Consider the following 21,352-nt stretch of genomic DNA (forward strand, 5'->3'; position numbering starts at 1 on the left):
TTAGCAGTTATTAGGAAACCTAGTTGAAAGCCAGCTACAAGTAGCAACTAGTAGCCTCTTTGTGTCCCAAGCAATAAACTACAGGTAACTTCAACCTGTGCTGCCTCTGTAGCTGTCAATGTTCTCTCAACAAACTCTCAAGTTCAAGTGGGCAATTTCTCAATCCCAACTGGATGCAGTCTACAAAGTGTACAGTAGATGGCGATAAATGACTCGTACTTTCCCTGCTCCATAAACCCAAGTAGATGAGATGTGAGTCAGTCAGTGTGAAGCAGGGAAAGCGAGTCACATAGATGAAGTTTTCTGTAAAGCAAAGGCTGCGTGACACTGAGGAGACGAGACCAGTGTGGGTGATGCTAAAGGATAAAATCTGAGGCTTTAATGGTCCTCCCATCATAGCTGCTCTGCCATCAATCCCTCAGAGGTTCCCAGTGCACATTGGCAGCCACATGGACATGCTGAACTGATGCTGCGACTTTGAGGCTTCTGAGGCTTACCTGTCATGCCCACTGCTGAGTTGGGATACCAGGCAGGGAAGGGTTGAATTTCCAGCAGGGCTGCAAGAAAGGAAACATTTTGACAGGTTGTTTCATTTTTCATTTCTTTGCTGGCAGATTTACAAGAATTGTACAAGCTATTGTAGTGTGACTTCAACCTCAGGCAGAGGGCAGGGGGCTTTTTAGCTGTGAGAGATGCTGGAGCAGGTGGGCACCTACTGTGGCAACCAGCAACAGTGAAGGAAGGGTGGGACACTTGTGGCTCTATGTGCTTTGTGACAAGGAGCATGTGGAAGGTGGCATTGCCTCTCTGGGGGGCATTCTGGCTCTTCTACACCCTGCTGACCCTGGCACAGGGCACCTTGGTGGACAGGAGATCCAGTGTGGACAGCGGATTCTTATACAGACGTCTCAAGAGTCATGAGAAGCGAGAGATGCAGAAGGAGATCTTGTCCATCCTGGGGCTTCCCCACAGACCCAGACCTGTCCATGGACTTAGCCCTGCCCAGCTGAACCAGCCTGCAAAGCTCAACTCAGCTCCTCTTTTCATGTTGGACTTGTACAATGCAATGTCTGGGCAGGACCAGGGAATGGATTTGAAAGACTGGTCACACAGGGCAACTTTGCACAGCCATCAACTCAAGGTCAAGAGCCTACTGGGTAGTCATTTGGGCAGTGTTCAGGACAGTGCCTTCCTCAGTGATGCAGACATGGTCATGAGCTTTGTCAACTTGGGTGAGTACTGCCTGCTATGGCTGCTGGGTAATTAAACTCTAATGGTTGAAGATTGGGCTATTGAGTTTGGTCTTGCTAACTGGTGCTACAGCTGTATTGATGTCATCTCTGTGCTGCATGTCATTGTATCTACTGAATTCTAGCCCCCATGCATTGGCAACTGATAATGATTATGGATTATATGAATTATACTTGCATAATCCACCTGTGTCTTCACAAACACTATGCAGCTGGAAACATAAAGTTGCATTTTATTTAATATAGTATTTGCTGACAAGCATATGGAGGGGGTAGAATTACAGGTTCCTGCATGCCCCTCCAGCCCAGAAATAAGAGTGCTTAGAATGTGCATCTGAACTGCTTGTGCTCCTCTAGCTTTATGGAAACATAGTCCTGGTTCCCTTTTCAGAACCACAACAATTGCCCAGTTATATGGTAACTTTGTAGCAATACAAATATAGACAATATGTTTTTTTCTGAGATGCAACAAAGTAACCCTCATCTGTGAAAGCCATGTGCTTCTCCTAGCTTTATGTTTTGGTGCTAAATGTACAGTATACTATATACCTGTTGCCTACCATACCCGGCTTCCTTGCTGTAACCCTAATTGTGCCTCAGGTCTGCTTTAGAGAAAGCAACAGTTGCAACATCACTAGCGGAGGTGACACAGCAGTTTTCTTTTGGTAGCTGGGTAGGAAGATGGCACTTATACAAAACAGAATATATCCCACAACAAAGATACTGATGAACAATTAGCATATAGCAGTAGCATTTATTACATGAGATTTTCCTTATGCTTGATTCCTTTATATGCCGTTGGTCAGCAGCCAGGGCTTAGCAGCATGTAGCATATATAAAAGCAGATACAACAGTATATACTGTATAGCTGAGGAAATAGAGATGCTGTGTAACCAGATTTATAGTAGAACAGTTAGAGAAACTTGTATGTAGTGTGACAAGTCTCATGCCTGACATTATTGCACAGATGTACTATCATACATTCAATGCCTATTATATAAAAACTATACAATATCTACATAGCCCTTTTGATAAGTCAAATTACCATTTTAGGATATAGGTAGTTCAGAATAATACGTTATTAAACCGAGCAGACATTCTTGCATTTTCATAACAGCTGAGGCAACTTCTTACCTGGAATCTATGAATGAGGTTTAACTTGGCACTCAGATGAGGAACAATGTGGCCGATGCCATTCAGCTGAAGAAACAAACTTATTATGATATATCAAGCTCCTGGGCAGATACACCTATTTTGTAGATACTTCCTTGAAGCAATGTTCATAAATTCTTTTAATGGCTCACCCAAGTGGTTATATGCTATTCGTATGTTCATTATGGATTGGGCTTTTTATGCTACAGTATGTCAGAAATAAGAGTGTCCAATTAGTGGATAGTGAGGATGTGCCAATTAATGCAGTTCATATAACTTGCCATCCAAAAAGAAATATATAGCTTTCTTTAAGGAGTGTTCTATTTCTCCAATCACTTATAGGTGCTTTCAGACATTACTGCACTGTCTCCAGACTTGCCTACAAATCAGCTCTCCAGTCAATTGCACAATTTTGTCCTACACCAACCTATGGCAGAGAATTATGACACCGAGTCCATCCAATCCAATGCAATATGACAATAGATAGAATATTAACATGTACATTTGACCTATTTAGCTGGAAATATTGTTTTACCCTTAAAACTGGAAACCCAAGAATCTACAGTTTCTGCATTACTTCCCCTTTATTTAATTCTTATTCATTTATGCGTTGTATTATTGTGGGGAACAACATTATCCATGGCAGAGATCATACAGCATTTACAGACTCTATTAGGAAGCAAAATTCTGAACTTAAATTCATATATCAATATTTTGACTAGAATCGGTTATACTATGGGACCAGTTATCTGGAATGCTTGTGACCTGGGGTTTTCTGGATAATGGGTTGTTCTGTAATTTGGCTCTCCATGGATAAAGGCTACTAAATAATAATTTTAATTAATTAATGAAACCCAAGGATTGATTTGCCTACATTTTATCTTAGTTAAGATCAAGTAACAGGCATTGTTTTATTATTACAGAGATAAAGGTAATCTGTTTTTTAAAATTAGATTATAATTATATGTTGTCAGTTGAACTCCTAGGGGCACATTTACTTAGGGTCGAATATCGAGGGTTAATTAACCTTCGATTTTCGACCATCAAAGTAAAATCCTTTGACTTCGAATATCGAAGGATTTAACGCATTAAGTACGATCGAAAAATCGAAGGAAAAGTCGTTTGATCGAACAATTAAATCCTTCGAATCGGATTTTAATCCATCGATCAAACGATTTTCCTTCAATTACAAATTGTCTAGAATGCCTATGGGGACCTTCCCCATAGGCTAACATTGATGTTTGGCAGGTTTTAGGCGGCGAAGTAGGTGGTCGAAGGTTTTTTTAAAGAGACAGTACTTAGACTATCGAATGGTCGAATAGTCGACGATTTTTAGTTCGAATCGTTCGATTCGAGGTCGAAGTCGTAGTCGAAGTAGCCAAAAAAATACTTCGAAATTCAAAGTATTTTTTATTCTAATCCTTCACTCGAGCTAAGTAAATGTGCCCCCTAAAATTGGGAATGCCAATTTCTGGGCCGCCAATTTCTGGGTAATTTGATTTTCAACGGAAATCAAATTTGGATCAATACAGCATATCCACAAACAGGTGATGATGTGAAGAAAGACATTGAAGAAAACAAGGGTGACATTCCAAGAAATAGGACGCGAGCAGGAGTTTTATATCCTCTCCCGGGGAACAGGAATAAAGGAAGGCAGTAAAGGTTCACAGAGCTATAGACAGAGAAATACAAGAATAAATGGTAATTTATTAGCTGCATGTTTTTGTGTGAAGAACAGCCGCTCATGGTTACATTATAGCTTCCCTAGCATTGTTAGAGTATGATAACCAAAACAGAAGAGACCTTTGTCCATTGCTATTTAACCCCAGGTTATTACTGGGGCTGTTTAAAGCTATAATCTTCACAAGCCTTAAATCTCATTAACAAATTTATTCGGTGTACTGCAACCATGAATCTTCTCATTGTTCTATTAGTTTAGGCCAATAGCACAATCAACTGGAACTGCAGAAAGTGAAGAAGAGTAGCAGCTCCTCTTCACTTCCCCCATACACTTGCTGACATGAGGCATCAACAGGATTTACAAACATGTCTGCTCATCTGTGATCAAATAGAATTGGAGGATAATCCATCAAATTGTCCATCTGACCTGACATACATGGTATAAATGTCCAGGTGGTCAGGCAGTATGGTCAAAATAGGCCAAACTATATGTGACCAAATCTCGACATGTATAACCAGCTTTACTGTAACATGAGAATTGCTAATCTTTAAAAACTACTATACAAGACTAAAGCTGGCCACATATAGAAAGATCTGCTTTTGTGGCCTGGTTAACATAAGAGAGATCTTTGCCTAATTTGGCCAGGAATATTGTGTACCAAAGTGGACTGATCCCGTCTTTTTGTTCTCTGGTCAATTGTAACCATATCATGTGAATTATATTTTTGAAGGTAAAATAAGCAGCTATAGTAGGCAGCCATACCATTTTATTTTGCTATTGTAATATATTTTTGTGGTGCTTTTATGGAATAGCATTTACAGCTACAATAACATCTGTTCCTTAAAACAGTAGTGGGTGTATTTTACATTTTTTCATTTTTACAATTATTTTCATTCTTCTTAGAGCAACTTGATGAACCTATTTGTGGTTAGAACTCTTTGTTTACCTTTGTCTCCTCCATCATGGTAGGAGGGTTGTTTAAAGAATTGAGGGTACATTGCCTAGCTCAACTACGGCTGGAGCTGTAATACAATAATTTTGTAGCTCCTTGCCAAATTGGATGATTATGGCATTTACACATCTATAGGCAGCCAGCTCTGTATTTTGTTCTTACTTAAAACAATATTCAGAGACGCCATTGCATGGGATACAATTTATTTTACTTTCATAGAATCTTCTGCAACTAAAAAAAAAAATATCTCTCCAAACAGCTGTTTTCCCATTTAATGACTGGGAAGGAAATTCTATCAAAATCACTTGCAGGTGTCACTGAGATCATATTCGGTTACTAGCAGTTACATTTTAGATACATAAGAACTACGAGGCCCAGTAATGCTCAGAAACAGGTAGTCAAGGGAAGATTAGGAGCATTCATATCCACTGCCACTGGAAATTTAGAAACACTAATGGAGTTAATATAGTTCTGTCCTGGTGTTCATCTTAGCGTGCACCACAGAGCAATCCATATTCATGCGCAGTAGAGTGAAAAGCCAAACTTTATTTTTAAAAAAGCCACCTTTTCCACTCTACTGGCTCCAGGCTTTGAAAATCACTCCATGGTGCTCACTAATTAGAACCCTGTGCCAACTCTCCTGTTATCAGAAAACTGCACAGGCCCAGTGCTCTTCTTAGCAGGACCCAGTAGCAGGTAGGTAATTACAACCATTGGGGAGCCTAACATTTGGCACCTCCTAGTGATTTACATTTTCCTTCTCCTTTAACCTACTTTATTATTGATTTGAGGCCAGACTATTCAAACTACTAGGTTAAAGATGTAACTGAAAGGACGAGAACCTGTGTAGCTGCAGGTGGATCTGCTGTAGATTAGGATACAGGCTAATAGCAGTGAACACAGGGGACAACTCAACATTAGAAAATGCAATTGAGTGTTGCCTCAAGTAAAACCTATCTACAAACACAAATGAAATAATAACTGTAATAACATTGGAGAGGAAACATCAGTTTATTACCTTTAACAACTGTTTCAGTGTGGCATATTGTCCTGGTTCACTAATTACAGACATTTTAAGAGCAGCATGAACATTTCTGTTGGCATTACACTGGTGCACCTCACAGGACTAACCACTGTTGGCCTAGATATATAACAGAGGACCAAGTCTTGGAGTCTGCACAAGTTTGAAATGATGGAAAAGAGCAGTTTATAAGGTTTCCATGACATAAATGATGGCATTGCGTTAGCTCACACATTCTCCTTCAAATGGATGATAAGTTACAATCTCCACTTGCGTCAAGATACGTATGTCATTGCTCAGTTTGAAAGAAATTGGAATCCTATCAATAAAATATTGTTTTTTTAAATTAACACTGATGTAAAACATTGCTTTTCAAATAAAAACATGATGTCATTGTTTTACTGTAACTGTTTCTTTTTTACTAATGCTTGGCAAGAGTACCTGTAATTTACAGCATTTGCTCAACTTCAGACTTAAAATAACTGCAGTAGCAAAGGTTGTTTTGGTTACTCATTATTGGTCTTTATTTGTTTATGGTGCTACATTCAACAACTACCCCCCGAGCTCTGGATTTTGAAGGAGTAAATACAACTGTGTTAGTCAGTGACCATACAACTTGGAGGTCCCATTCAAATAGCTGTTTTGCAGACCATTTTAAACTTACGGTGGCAATAAATACCATGAAGGATTTGTTGGAGCCCCCGTGGACACTCCTTGAGCATACATCAACCCAATGAGTCGTGAAAATCAGAGCTATATACTTTATGATGTTTGAGTTTTAAAATTGAAGGTCCTCCTTAACCTTCTCTGACGTGAAATGCGTGGTGATGTCAATGAAGGAGAAAACAGCTTTTGGTACTTTTTATAATAAATCTACAATTGCCAGCATTTCTCCAGTACCTCATCTGATATTAGAAAACTGGGATGGGTATGCTCATTGCAGTTTGCGGCTCATAGAAACACTTGCCAATGCTTTTTTTTCTTTTTGGACAATCTGCTGTTGGGGCCAGACCTCTGTAACAGAGTATTAGCATACTTGAATAATAGCTGACACTCATAAGGATATTTTCAGGGGTTGTGAGTGCCTAGAGGATATATAGGTTCCACGCTAACCCTGTAAATTGAAGATTCTAAAATGCATAAGCATTTTCATAAATAAAATAACAGTCTACTCACATCCTCGTCTCTGACAGATTTTGTTCACCAGAAAACTAAGACACTTGTGTGAATATGTAGAACTGGAAAAAAAATCAGCTTTCATGATTTTTCCCATATAATAGAACACAGTCCATTGACAAGAAGGGATGTAGTCTCACAGCCTGAAATACTAAACCATAATTTTCCAAGTAGTCCTCAAGGAGCAGGAACAGTCCATGTTTTCAGGATATCTTCAATGGAGAACAGGGGGGGGGTGAATGTGTCAGAATGATTCATTTGCTGATTGATTCACCTGCGGTTATTTAGGGACAAGTGAAAAAATACCTACGCTCCTAAAGTCCTTAGAGAATTGGGAGCTTAAGCTAAACCAATGTATGCTCAAGTGGAAATGAATTATACAGTTTATAAAGACATACTGATTAGGGTATAAACTCTCCTACGTAGGACTCGAAGTGCTTCCTAAATGTGCAATTTCTGGATACTAACAAACAGCTACAGTCTAGTGCAGTGAATATTTTCTTGCATAGAAAAATGTTACAAAGCTTATTTACTCTCATCAAGTACACAGTACAAATATAGGGCAATTCCTGTTTTTGGCTACCAGTATTTCACAGGGAATGAACTCTACCCCAAGTCCCCACATGCTCAAGACCCCTCTGGTCACATGCTTAGGGCCTGCTAAGACAGGAGCTAAACTTAAACTAACTACAAACTCTTATACTCTGGGTCCCTCTACTCAGCTGCCACTTTGTGCCTCAGGTTGTCCAGCAACATCCAGCTCTTGTGCCCCTGGGTTATGTAAGAAAAATGACCCCAGCTGTCAATAACAGGCAGCTGCTAATTGGGAGCATCAGGACAAGAATTTCTGTTTCCAGTGCTTTTAATTGCTAAAGGCCAGCCATCAAAAGCTGTTAACTACTGCAGTTTTCCCAGGGAGCATTCTGTGGGTCAAATGGTTGAGCCAGTATTACCTTAACAGAATCTTAGTAAAACCATTGGAGAATAAATGCAGTACATGCTTAGTTTTCCATATGTGAGTTTTGTAAACTGTCCCTATAAGTGCTGACTACTCTTACGGGGTCGTTTATTAAGGCACCATTTTTTCCCACGGCATCCATTTTTACGCCAAAAACCCAAGAAAGTCGTGGTAAAAAAAGACTACATTTTTTTACGAATTATTATGTCCGAATCTAAAACCTGCCGAATTCATGTAAAACTCATTTGAAGATGTTTTAACCCTCATGAAATGTTCTGAGTTTTCTGGATTTGATACTGGTTTTTCTTTGAAAACTCAAGGAATTCTGATTTTGATAACTAACCCCCTTAAAGTATAAAAATAAAAACTGGGTAAATAGATAGGTTGTGCAAAATAAAAAATGTTTCTAATATAGTCAGTTAGCCAAAAATGTAATGTATAAAGGCTGGAGTGACTGGATGTCTAACATAATAGCCAGAACACTACTTCCTGCTTTTCAGCTCTCTTGGTTTCCACTGATTGGTTACCAGGCAGTAACTGTTGCTTTTGAATGAGACCTGCATGCTAAGGATCAATTGCAAACTCACTGAACAGTTAAGTCCTCTGTGCCCCCCCCCCCCCCTTACAGACCCTGACAAACTAGTGTTCTGGCTATTATATTAGACACCCAGTCACTCCAGCATTTATAGGTTGCATTTTTGGCTAACTAACTATATTAGAATTTTTTTTTATTTTGCATAGCCTATCTATTTACACAGTTTTTATTTTTACACTGAACCTTTAACTATTTTGCTACTGAATATTCCAAAATGGTCTTTTTCTTCATCAAACTTCTATTGCTTATTTAAAAACCGCTGGTTTAGTGCATATTATAATATGGCATAATCTTCCACTTATTTAGCCTGGGCCCCAACATGAGTGGAAGGTTCTTAATGTAATTTGTGCTCATTATTCTACAATCTCCCACAGTGCGTTTTCATTTTGAGAGCGCTACCCATAGTGCTCATGCAAACCTTCTTCCTGAGGGAATCGCTGTGCTGTGTATCTCAAAGATAAAAAAATTATTGCGAGTTGCAGAGCACAGCATTGGATGGTGCTGGCCAGGCCTGTCCCCACCACAGGTTTTAATCCATAGTGGCCTGCTTCTGTCACCACTCCTTAACTTATGTATCTGAATGACATACAAGTTAAGTGGTGGGTAAGGGGGACACAAAATTGTGAAAACAGACAGCACTATAATTAGTGTAGTAACCACAGGTCTCTGTGCTCTGATCTGGATTTCAGAGACCTGCAGCCATTCTTCAAAACATGTCATTATTAAAAACAATCCCTTTAGATGTTTGTTTTCCAGCGACTGGCCAGTAAATGCTGCCTGCTGATTGGTTGCTGTGGCTCACTAGATTATTATAACATTTTGAAACATTTATTCCATTAGCCCTCAGTGCGTAATACCAAACATAACTATTTGTAGCTTTACTAATTCTGCATTTGGAGGCCGATGCATCAAAAGTCTTTTTTGAAACTGTTTGGCTGCTCTTAGGTAGTGAAAATCCTTATAACCTGAATGATTGGAATTGCGCGCTCAAATGTCGCTGGAAATATCTTCATACCATGTGACATTTTTTTATAATGAGCTACTGAATGTCTTGTCTGCTCAAGTACAGTATATTTTTTGCATAATTTGTCGCAACTAAATTGTCTGCAGTAACATTAAAAACTTGAAAAAGTGAAAAGTCATTTGTTCAGATTTATAAATCTGCCCCTAAAAAGCAGTATTATTAAAAATGATAATGCATTGAAAATTTTCATTTTTATTGGCTGCTCTCCTGCTCATGTGTTCAGAGAAATCGGTGGGTTTAGTAATAACAGACATAAAGATAATGGTACACCAGGCACATCAACCACCGATGCCCTCAGACAGAGAACAATACTTGTCAAAGTGAAGCTGTCTACTTGGATGCAGAAGCTTCATCACACAGGGTGCATTCCATTCAACAGTTAGGAGCAGAGATGGGCAGACTGGCATTTTGTCAAGTGCAGTTTTTCTACAGATGGCAGTGGTGGACAAAATGCCACTGGCCATAAATTGTGCTTCATGTCTAGTAACCCATTAGTATCATTTAAAGGCTAAATTAAAAATTTTGCAGTTAGACTTATCAAAGCAAACATCAGATTAGTTGCTAGAGGTTACAAGAGCTGCAGTAAACTATGAACTTGTAGATTGTGATACTCCTTGCTATTAGGTGTGAGTGAGAGGTAGGCTTGTGCTATAAAAATGAAGACCTTCCCATGTCTGGAAATACCATCATCACAGAGATAGTAGGCCTCAAGTATTAAGCTAGCATAGCTTACAACACTCTATGGGGCAAATTCATCAAGGGTTGAATTTCGAGGGGTTAAATCCCTCGAAATTCGACTGGGGAATAGAATCGAATAGGCAATTCGGGTGAATTTACGCGCTGGCGAATAGTCGAATTGGCGAATATTCGCCAGGCGAATAGGCACTCGATCGAATATTCGCTCGAAGGATTTTCATTCGATCGAATGCCTTTTTATTCAGTAGGTTTTAGGTGGCGAAGTAGGCAGTCAAAGTACTTAGACTATCAAATGGGCGAATAGTCGCAGCGTTTTTGAGCTCGATCCAGTACTTCGATTATCAAATGGCGAATAGTCGCAGCGTTTTTGGGCTCGATCTATTCTAATCATTCTACTCAGGCGAATTTACGCCAATTCGATAGTCGAGGGGCACAAAAAACTACTCGAAATTCAAGTTTTTTTACTTCGAATCCTTCACTCGAAGTTAGTGAATCGGCCCCTTAATGTGCACCACTAACTTTTCATTAACTTGCTAAAACCCTATGCCACTCTAGCAACTGTGTAATAGACATGGCCAAAATGATTGTAACCCAAGCACTAACTTCAATGTAAATTGAGGTCACACACCAGGACTGTTCTTACCCCCTGCCACGAAGCAGGCTATAAACACATTTGTTATTCGATTAAGACAGACCATGGAGACAGAAGGAAAACACAGGAGGCAACTGTAAATTAATTAGAGACGTGCAGAGACAAACATCATAAAAGTAAATATTTTGGAAAATCACAAACATTTTGCGGGATTACCCATTTTATAAATAGCAGATCTCATTTATCCTCCTTTCCACGCCAGAGGGAAGGCTAGGACTTTGCATCGTTATGTGCTCTGTAGAATGTTTCCTTCATCCAGGCAGAGATTCAGAATTCTGGTTTTGGGCGAGATCTGTGCTGAAAGGGCAAGAACATATAACCATGACAGAATTATTACAAGAAAAATACTATTTGCAATATTTCCAGATAGTATTTATTATATGGTAACATAGTGAGCACTCAGTGAGCTATACCCATATGGTATTTTTAGCTAAGCCACATTTAACATTACAGAGTGCACAAACAAACCAGGCTAGGCCACAGAAATGATCATTCACTTGTCCCATGTTTGTATTTCTCAAATATTCCAACCAAGGACCAAAACCATTAAGGCAGCTAATATTTAAAGGAGAAACTTGAATTTGAAGTGTAGTGTTTATGCTGTTTATATTTTATGGAGGGGTTAGATCCCTTTAATCAACAGCTCAAACAAGTCTCTTCATCATATAAAAATGGAATAAACCAGCATTCATGGGAACTGCCATTGCTTTGCCTTAATCTCTTTGTGGCCTGCTTCACAGCTTGGAGTCGCATTCTCTATGCTCCTACTGATTTACAGGTGCTGTAACTTTTTAAATTGTGTTATTCTTACTGGAATGGTGAATTTAACTGGTTACATGAGAACAGGATGTGCCAAGCAGAAAGGCTCACATGGTATTGATAAGAGAATGGCTTCAACCACACATGACTTGTTTCTCGACTACAAATCCCTCCCTACTTTACATGAAGAGTTAAAACATGTCGCTGTAGTCCGACAATATCAGGGTTGTATTCTTAAAGTTACGGATATGGTTAATCACTGGGGGGATGCCAAAGTCTGCCAATTATTATTGTTAACCTCAGACCTCGGCACTCTTCTTCTCTGAAAATCACATAGGTTACTATTCTACTATTCACTGCACTGCCATCTTGTCTCTTGTTCAAGGGATGGCTTGTGGCTACTCTGGCCAGTGAACATTGTTGTAGTGTTGTAGAGTAAAATCAAAAGCTGAAAAGTAAAATTCAAACTTTAACTCTTCTGCACATTTGCACCGCCCAGAGCAGCTGCAAGGTGCATTTTTCAAGAGTAGTGCCAGCCTGGGGTCAGGGGTTAGTGATTATAATCACTGCCAAAGTAATTGGCACCCCCAGTGATTAACCCTTTTCTTACTGAAAAGCAGTATTGCAACATTACATTTTTTCACCAAGATCAGAGGTAAATGCATAAGAATCCTCCACTTAAAATCCATGATCTGTGTAAATGTGGTTCTTATTGGTGAATTCTCTCACATTCATAATTCTGTTTTTTGGTCACATTCTTTTAGGGCACAGCAAGACTTTTAATGGAGGGTTCCGATTGCCTTTAACAGCAAGATGGCTGGCATTATGCTAGTAAGCAGGATTTAGAGTGGCATAACTACTGGGGGTGCTACATATGCCATATAAGGTATATCACCGGTTGTAGGGTTGGGTAAATCTTCAGGGTGCATGTCTAGTTACACTACTGAGGGTTTACACTAGCAAATACTTTTTGCAACTGTTATTAAGATTAAGATTCCAGTCTTCATAAATCCTTAGACATTGTCTTTATTTGAAGGTAAAACTCTCTTGCTGTCTCCTTCAATTCCCAATCATGACAGTTTTTTGTTATTTTGTATGCAAGTCTCGGTAGCCATAGTTTACATACAGTTTCAGTTTGTGGTTGCTCATAGGCTACAGCTTTTTTAGCATATGTTGATGTGAGGATTCAGCTGAAAGAAGACAAATGATGTTGACCTTCCTTTTCACCCAGGATCCTTATGCCGTAGATTTTTTTTATTGTAATGTTTCCTGCTTTTCAGAATGTATTTTAATTTCTGGGATTCAGATGTTATCGTTCATTCTTTACACAATCACCAAGTTGTTTACATCCTCAATAAAAGCTGAAGTTTAACTATTTTGCTGGGCATTTTAAAGGGAAATTGCATCACCAGCACCAAGAGGTTCTTGAACTAACCAAGCCTGCACAAGACTCTTATCAGAAACTTTACATATTTTTCATATGCTCTTGTTTTCTGGAAAAGTGAATTGAATATTAAAGAGGATTATTAGTCAATATCATAAACTCGTAAAGGGGATTTTTTCCAACCATTAAACTGTCCCACTGCATCTGCCATGTCCCCATGGAAAGCGATGCAATTTTGCTTTAAGAATGCAACCCTGACGTTGCTGGACTCTAGCCCCTATCATACCTTAACCTTGATACTACTTTAAAAATATGCTATGATTTGTAGTCCAGGAACAACTGAGTAAAGTGTTGCTGAGCAGCGCGCTGCAGCAATGTTTACATCCCCTTTAAGTGCACATGAAAGTACCTGTAAGCACCCTGCTGTGTTCCCTTATGCAGTGAGATGGAGGACTGTTTTCTTAGCCATTTCCTGGAAATATTGTACTGCAGTGATCCCCAACCAGTAGCTCATGAGCAACATGTTGCTCTCCAACCCCTTGGATGTTGCTCCCAGTTGCCTCAAAGCAGGTGCTTATTTTTGAATTCCAGGCTTGGAGGCAAGTTTTGGTTGTATAAAAACCAGGTGCACTGCCAAACAGAGTCTCAATGTAGGTTGACAATCCACATAGGGCCTACCAAATGACCAATTACTGCCCTTATTTGGCACCCCAAGAACATTTTTCATGCTAGTGTTGCTCTCCAACTCCTTTTACTTTTGAATGTTGCTTACTGGTTCAAAATGTTGGGGATCCCTGTTGTACTGTATGCAGTGTAGCTTATTTTTCAGCAGTCAACAAATTTGCACCTAAAACCCTATTTGTCCCCACTGCAACCAATCACCTCCTTGTGTTGGATAAAAAAATCTGAAGTTGAGTTTAAAGACCCGAGGCAGTTATTCTACATGGTAAATTATGCCCATTTTTTGCACTTTGCACCCTACCCTGCTGGTAGTAGTAATTACTATAGTGTTCTAAGCAACACTTGCTTGTATCCTAGGAAATGCAGGAGCATCATCTTCTGGCATGTTTTGGGCTGCTCTGAGTATTGCAAATATCAGCCCTTGTCTGCACCACAGTAGTAGATGTTGCAGCCAACTGCCAGAAGACAATCACCTTGTTGATAACAAACATATTGGGCTTTATATGCAATTAATATCTCTGTAGATGCAATACAGATCTCCTAATAAAGTAATATAAAAGTGTGTCTGTTCCAATATACTGTATTCATTGTATTAATTGTATTCCTTCAGTACTTCAGTACAAACATATTGCACAATATGGTATTTCTATTATTACATGAATTTTAAGAACTGAGCAATCCATTTTCAGAACAGATCTGCAAAGGCTATTAAGGATTCCAGTGGCATTAATCATGTTACATAAATTGCAATCCTTTATCGCCCTCTACTAAAAACTTGATTGCATTGTGTCACTTTGTGTTTGATTGCAAAACCATATAACATTTTGCTTTCTGACACGACAAGCACTGTGACTGTAAAATATGGTGTTTTCATTAGTATTTAGCCTTTAGTATGTAACCAATTGTGCACTGTATTGTAGAGTCATTTTGGTCCATTCTTACAGGAGTGTTTCAGGTTGTTCAGGTTAGTAGGATGACACTTCTGCACCTGAGATTTGCAATAGTACCACAGATCTTCAGTCTGACTGAGATTAGAGTTTCCGGGCGATTTTGTCCATGAGTCACTCTATTGTTTGTTTGGTTTTGGATCATTGTCTCTTGCAGGATTTCTGTATCGTGCACCATCCAATCTCTCATGTAACAGAATGTATCCCTACAGCATGTTTTGACCCCCACCATGCTTTACAGCATGTATGAGGGGTCATTTACTGAACCTGGATATGCTGCTCTCTGCATCAGGTGATGGATCAAAAATTGGGTGCTTGGTGCAGAGTGCAGATCTGCCCATAAGGCAGATGGAAAGAACAGGGCCCCAATCTGAACTGCACCCCCTGACATGCAGGTACACGTTAGGAGGCATTTGGGAGGACGCCTATGAACCTCCCACTGCCTTTATACAAGTGGCACTCAATCAACGGGGCATGGCACAGATCTCTGTGCTCTGAAAAGCATTGCTACGGCAAATTACACATGCATTGTAAATTACAACTATAGCGTTAGATTTATCAGGGACAGTTCAGCCTCCCATGCTGACCTGAAGTGGCCTTCCCAATGCAACCCCTCACTCCCCTCATCCTTTTTTTTCCTTTGCCTACAGGAGTGAGGAGAGCCCACATCACTAGTGCAGAGAGTGCAATTCTGCTCTCTGCACTAGAAGTGCCCAAATTAGGGAAACAAGAATTGCAGCTCTTAAAGTTACTAGGAGCAGCTTTTTGCCAACCCTGGTAATTTGCAGGGCCCTGCTTCCTATTGCAATGTTCTTGTCTTGCCTCATGACCAGAGCGCATATGAGATGTGCACTACATATACTGTATATATATATATAAACAAATATTGGAAAAAACGCACACACAGGATGAAAAAGAAAAAAGTTTATTACGACGTTTCGGCTCTGATACTAGAGCCTTCCTCTGGTCGTAATAAACTTTTTTCTTTTTCATCCATACAAGTCCTGTGTGTGCGGTTTTTCCAATATTCGTTTGTACGCATTATCCTTAACCTGCACCCAGGCAGTTGGCCTTTGTGGTATGAGTGCTCCAGTCCGAGGAGGATTTTATATATATATATATATATATATATATATATATATATATATATATATATATATATATATATATATATTTGACCTTTTTGGTCTGATCTGACTATAAAATCATTTTCCTTCATCACAGTAGGGTCAGTATCATGCTCTTTGTGTAACTGCTTTGCAATTCTAATTGTGACATCCTTCCATATCAGTCAACGTTATGCAGCGTTCCTGATAAAGTTAACTGATAGCTACTACTGTATATTGCCATGTTGCAAAATACAGGGGAATACTGCAATATATTGGAACAGTCTACTGAAAACTAAAGCTTAGAGGAAAATTTGTCTTTCAGCAAGACAGTGATCCCAAATATAATCCAAAGTGAACAAAAGAGTCAATGTCCTATTATAGTCCATGCAAAATCCTGATCCAAGGGAGAATCTGCCTGAAAGAATGGACCAAAATCACTCCAAACAGTGTGCAAGGTTAGTACATGCTTACTTTGAAAGAGTTAAAGCTGTTACTGCTGTAGATACTAAATGCTAACAGCAAATTTCAGTTTAATTCGAATGAGAAATAGAAGTGGCAGTTTCATTTGCTATACTGCCGGCTAAAATACAGAGGTGGAGAATACACCCCATGTGCCGTACCAAAAGTATTCCCTCGCTCCCCCTTGCATGCCAAGAACAGTAATAAGAAACTAAGTCTACTGATTAATTTATACTTTGTCTCAGAAGTCTTGATCCTAAGAAAATAGTCAGTTAGGTTTAGGATAACTACTTTGAAGAACTAGGGGGCAAACTGGAGAGTTCTAGGGAATGCTGTATATGAACATGGAGTATTGTACAACAGCCAGCTGGAATAATTGTATAGCAGAGGCTGTGAATTTGAACCCAGACAGACACTGTGTTTGTTTTTCTATTTTGTTACTTTGAGACTTTTGTTAAATGCATTGAAGCAGCTGAGGTTATTATTAACTGTTTGTTGTTAGTATATTAATATATGGACTACACTCTGAATTGAGTGCCGTCTGCGTTAGGCAGCACTCAATTCAAGAGAGGCGGGTGGGAGGAGGCATGTAGGTCCCTCCCCCTCTCATTCCTCTGCTCGTCACTTAATGCCACATTTTTCATTCAGTTGTCAGTGCATAGTATGGCACCAGTACTTCAGGAATGAGCACTAAGGGGCCCGCGATTGCACCACTTACTTGCACCATATTTTCCTTACCCCTCTAATTGCTTACCTTATTAAAGCGACTCATGTTTTAAAAAAACTGCTTTTAATTAATTAATAATTAAGATGCAGGATTTCAGTTCCATGGGGTTTGACATGGACAGTGCATTTGACATAGGGAAGGCAGAAACTGTGACAAATACAATATGCCTTGTACAAGGTAATCTGTGTAAAACCAATATAACATGGGAAGAGCCCAAGGGGCAAATTTACTAAAGGGCGAAGTGACTAATGCGGTCGTAACTTCACTAGCGAAGGAGATAGACTCTAGCGGTACTTCGCTCCCTAACACCTGGCGAATTTGCACTCTGGCAAATGGACGTATCTGCGCAAATTCACTAAGATGCGGATTTTACTGAACGTTACTTCTTGCACCAGACTTGCCTTCGCCACCTCAGACCAGGCAAAGTGCAATAGAGTAGATAGCACTTCCTCAAAAAATAGTTGAAAATTTTGAAAAGTCCCAAAAAACGCTGGCGTCTTTTCCTTTTTTCAGGGTGATAGGCTGCAAAAGAGCGTACATTTTTTTTGGGGTAACCCGCTTCCCCCCTACATTTGCTAACATATGGCACATAAACTATACACTGGGCTCATGTGTAGGGCATTATAACAACTTTATTTTATTTTATTAAGGTTCTCTGGGCTTGATGTAATGTATTTGCTGCAACATATACATCCATTGAACTTTAACTTCCCCCTGTATGCAAATTAGGCAACGCTAGCGCAACTTTGCTTCGCTTGGCGCAATAACGATATCGCAACTTCGTCAGCGTTCGGCGCCCTGGACACAACTTCAGATTTTAGTGAATTAGCGTTGTCCTGGTGAATCTACGCCTGGTGAAGTGTTGCGCTGTGAGCGAAGCCGTCGCTGGCGAATTTTCGGAGGTTAGTGACTTTGCCCCCAAAAGTGAGCAAAAACACAATGTAAAAGGCAACAAGTATAGTGTTCCTATACAGACTTCCCAAAGCATTGTCACAGATGCGAGTGCTCCATGCATCATCCTTAAGGAGTAACCCTTAACATTTGGGCATTAAATGTTTTATTTTGCCTATCATTTAGAAACCTTTAAAATATGTTTGCCTTTCGTGTCTCTTTAAGACTAAAAATGTTGCAAACTGTAAGAAATATTAATGTTTAAAAGGCCTAAAAGGGCTTGGAAGATGGCTTTCTTAATGCATTTATTTAAATATATAAGGGCTAGTGGGAATAAACTGCTCTTTCATATGCTAAGTTTAACTCAGAGTGGATTTTGGGCTTGGTTACACCTTTACCACATGTGATATTTTTTCTGTAGTCTCAAACCATTTCTTGCTAAGTCCTCTAAGTGTTATATTTGAACTCTTTGAGCCACCTAGATCAAAGCCTCTTTAAAATAAATAACTCCCTCAATCTTTTGCCCGTCCTAATTATGACTTTCTAGCTAAAATTAATTGCTTGGTTGACTTGGCATGAATTTTTTTCCCTAATGACGTGTTAGTGAGAGCAAATCTTACCCTTCTCAGTAGGTTCCCTGTAGATGTATTTAGGATGATGAAGTCTGCTTCAGAAGGCAGACATCAAGTATAGCTGTCTCTATTTATTTTAAAGACATGCAGCTTCTTACACCTTTTTAGGCAAATACAGGTTATATGTTTTTTTTTAAATGTTTATTAAAGGGCATATAAACCTTATATGGTAGTGTAAGTTTGCTTGCATATTGCTGGACAACTTTCACCATACCCATTCACATATTCTGGGACTGAAGCTGAGCTAAACCATTTCTAACAATGTTGCATGCATCCCCTAGCACTCATAAGTAACTACGTAACTGGGCCACGCTTTATAAGCCTCGTGCAGTAGACTAAGTGCAGAAAAGGCATCAATCAGCCTTTTTTTTTTTTTTTTTTTGCAAAGCCCACATCAGATCCAGCGCTGGACTGTTGTGTGCGAGGGCCGCCAGGGCTGCAACCCCGGGGGCCCCACACCCCTCTGGGGCCCTGCCGCCCACCTGCCCGCTCACCCACCATTAGCACCCCACGTGCACTTTACTTACTTTTGCAAAGTGGGGGAGGTAGGGTAGCTGGAGAGTGACAGTGGAGTGCAGACATGGGAATGATGGCAGAGGGCAGGTGAGGATTGAGTCTGAGTTAATGGGGCCCATGAGGGCCGAGGCCCACTGGCCCAATCGTTCCTGGCACCAGGTGGCACACTCTTATTACTTATGCAAAAATACTCTCCATTAAGAAAACAGCTAACCAATACAGAATCAGAGTTCTAGCTAAGTCATCTTGCCACAACAAATTAATGCAAACAAGGACAAAAAAAAGACATTAGCAGGCATATGTCAGTTATCTCTATTATTTAGCATACAGAGATTACTGTGCAAATATCAGCTTCATAATATTACACTGTAATCAAACATAAGGAGAGAGGACAAACTGCTGTTTAGTTGTTTTGTCATAGAAAAATACAATGTTTTTATTCCAGTTTGGAATTTCGGCAGCTAGTAGTTGCTATGGTCCAATTTACCCTAGCAACCAGGAAGTGATTTAAATGAGAGACTTTAAGATAAATAGAAATACTGTATAAGTAATTAAAAAGTAGCAATAACAATAAAATTGGAGCCTGAAAGCTGGAAAGAGTCAGAAGAGGAAGTCAAATATTCCAAAAACTATAAAAAAAATAAAAAAGATAACATGCTAAAAGTTAACCAGAACTTGAACCACCCCTTTAAAGCTTCCATCTCTGGTTGCAAAAACAAATAGCATGAATAGAGAAGATCAGGTAGGATTCTTTTGAATATAATATGGCAGTGCTGGCCTTGCAATGTTTGGGAAAAGTTGAACCTGTCCTTGCACACACATTTGAGTTGTGCATCAGGTAGGCCAGCTTTGCAAGAGCAGCTTCTGCTCCACCACTAAGGAAGTAGTATGGAGTTAGAAGTCCTCCGATGACATAAATGGAAAGAAATACTTTTCTTCCACTGGAGGGCATCAGTTTCAGTGAGGTATCTTTTTACTGGTGAGGCTATTCCTTGACATCTTTAATGATACCTTATAAACTGCTCATATTTTCTATACCACTATGCTCTCACATAGCTTGTGTACTCAGGAAATACCTTAGTCAAGTTACTGTGGTTTAACAAACCATCCGCCATCATTTAGTTTACTGGCACAATTCTATCAACATATGGTCTCTATGCTGAGATTTACTGTTTTAAAAATTATTTCACTTTTATCTGGCTGGTGCAGTTTTTCACTAGGGAAGTCACATGTTTCAGGCATCCAGCAGGCTGAGGATGCTGGGGGTTGTAGTTGACAGCTGGAGGCTGTTGAGTTCTCATCCTACCATTCCACAGCTGTAGAACATCTGTTCAGTTTGCAATTAGACATCATAAGACTTAATTTAATTTTAGCTAGTATTTGTATGGAACATTTTCATTCTGTTTCCCATTATTATCTCTTAATGTGCCTTTCAATTTAATAAATTCTTCTGCACATTTTGCCCATGTTTGGAACGTAGAAGCTGGACGGCTTGGCTATTTATCTCACATCAACAGCTGCATAAAACTTGGAGGAGCAGTGAACGGCCCCCATTTTGTTCATGAGCACCAGTTTGAATAATTCTTCCTGCAGGTGCAAAATTGTGTACTTATCTTGTCAACATTAGCATTACGCTTGCCTGGCACAAGTTATTTAGGTGTTAGACGTTATGTTGACTTATGCCAAAGAGGTGACATAATGTCTATTGAAACGTAGTCACTGGTGACTGACAGGGAGCATTAAAAACAGAGAACAGATCAAAGTTGCAAGAATGCTAGATTCACTCAATTAATTTGCAGCAGCAGGAGGGGAATCAAGGGAGCCATATTACGTGCTGTGGGTTTCATATAAATAAGCCACATTTAAATCATGTACTGACAAACTTACTAAACTTCTCAGCCATGAAGAGCTTCCTGTTATTTGGTACTACCATAAATTATAACCTTCAAACAGCATGTGCAAGCCGCTTAATATTTATATTGTGCACTATAGCACCGAAATGACACAAACAGCCAAGATATGCCAAGGTACGCTTTCAAAAAAAAATCCAATTTTTCACTATGTATTCATTATCCTCATAAATGTGGGTA

The 21,352-nt window shown here is 39.5% G+C and overlaps 1 protein-coding gene across 1 annotated transcript in view; it reads left to right on the plus strand.

The window, feature by feature from the left end:
* Window positions 1-253: 253 nt before the first annotated feature.
* The window catches only part of bmp6.L (bone morphogenetic protein 6 L homeolog), an 84,847-nt gene continuing 63,748 nt past the window's right edge, over window positions 254-21,352 (plus strand). The window contains exon 1 of the mRNA XM_018267784.2: window positions 254-1,232. Coding sequence (XP_018123273.1) covers window positions 764-1,232 — 469 coding nt within the window. The 5' untranslated portion in view covers window positions 254-763. The remainder of the gene's footprint in view (window positions 1,233-21,352) is intronic.

The sequence above is a fragment of the Xenopus laevis genome, chromosome 6L (genome assembly GCF_017654675.1).
Source record: "Xenopus laevis strain J_2021 chromosome 6L, Xenopus_laevis_v10.1, whole genome shotgun sequence".
Taxonomy (NCBI): domain Eukaryota; kingdom Metazoa; phylum Chordata; class Amphibia; order Anura; family Pipidae; genus Xenopus; species Xenopus laevis.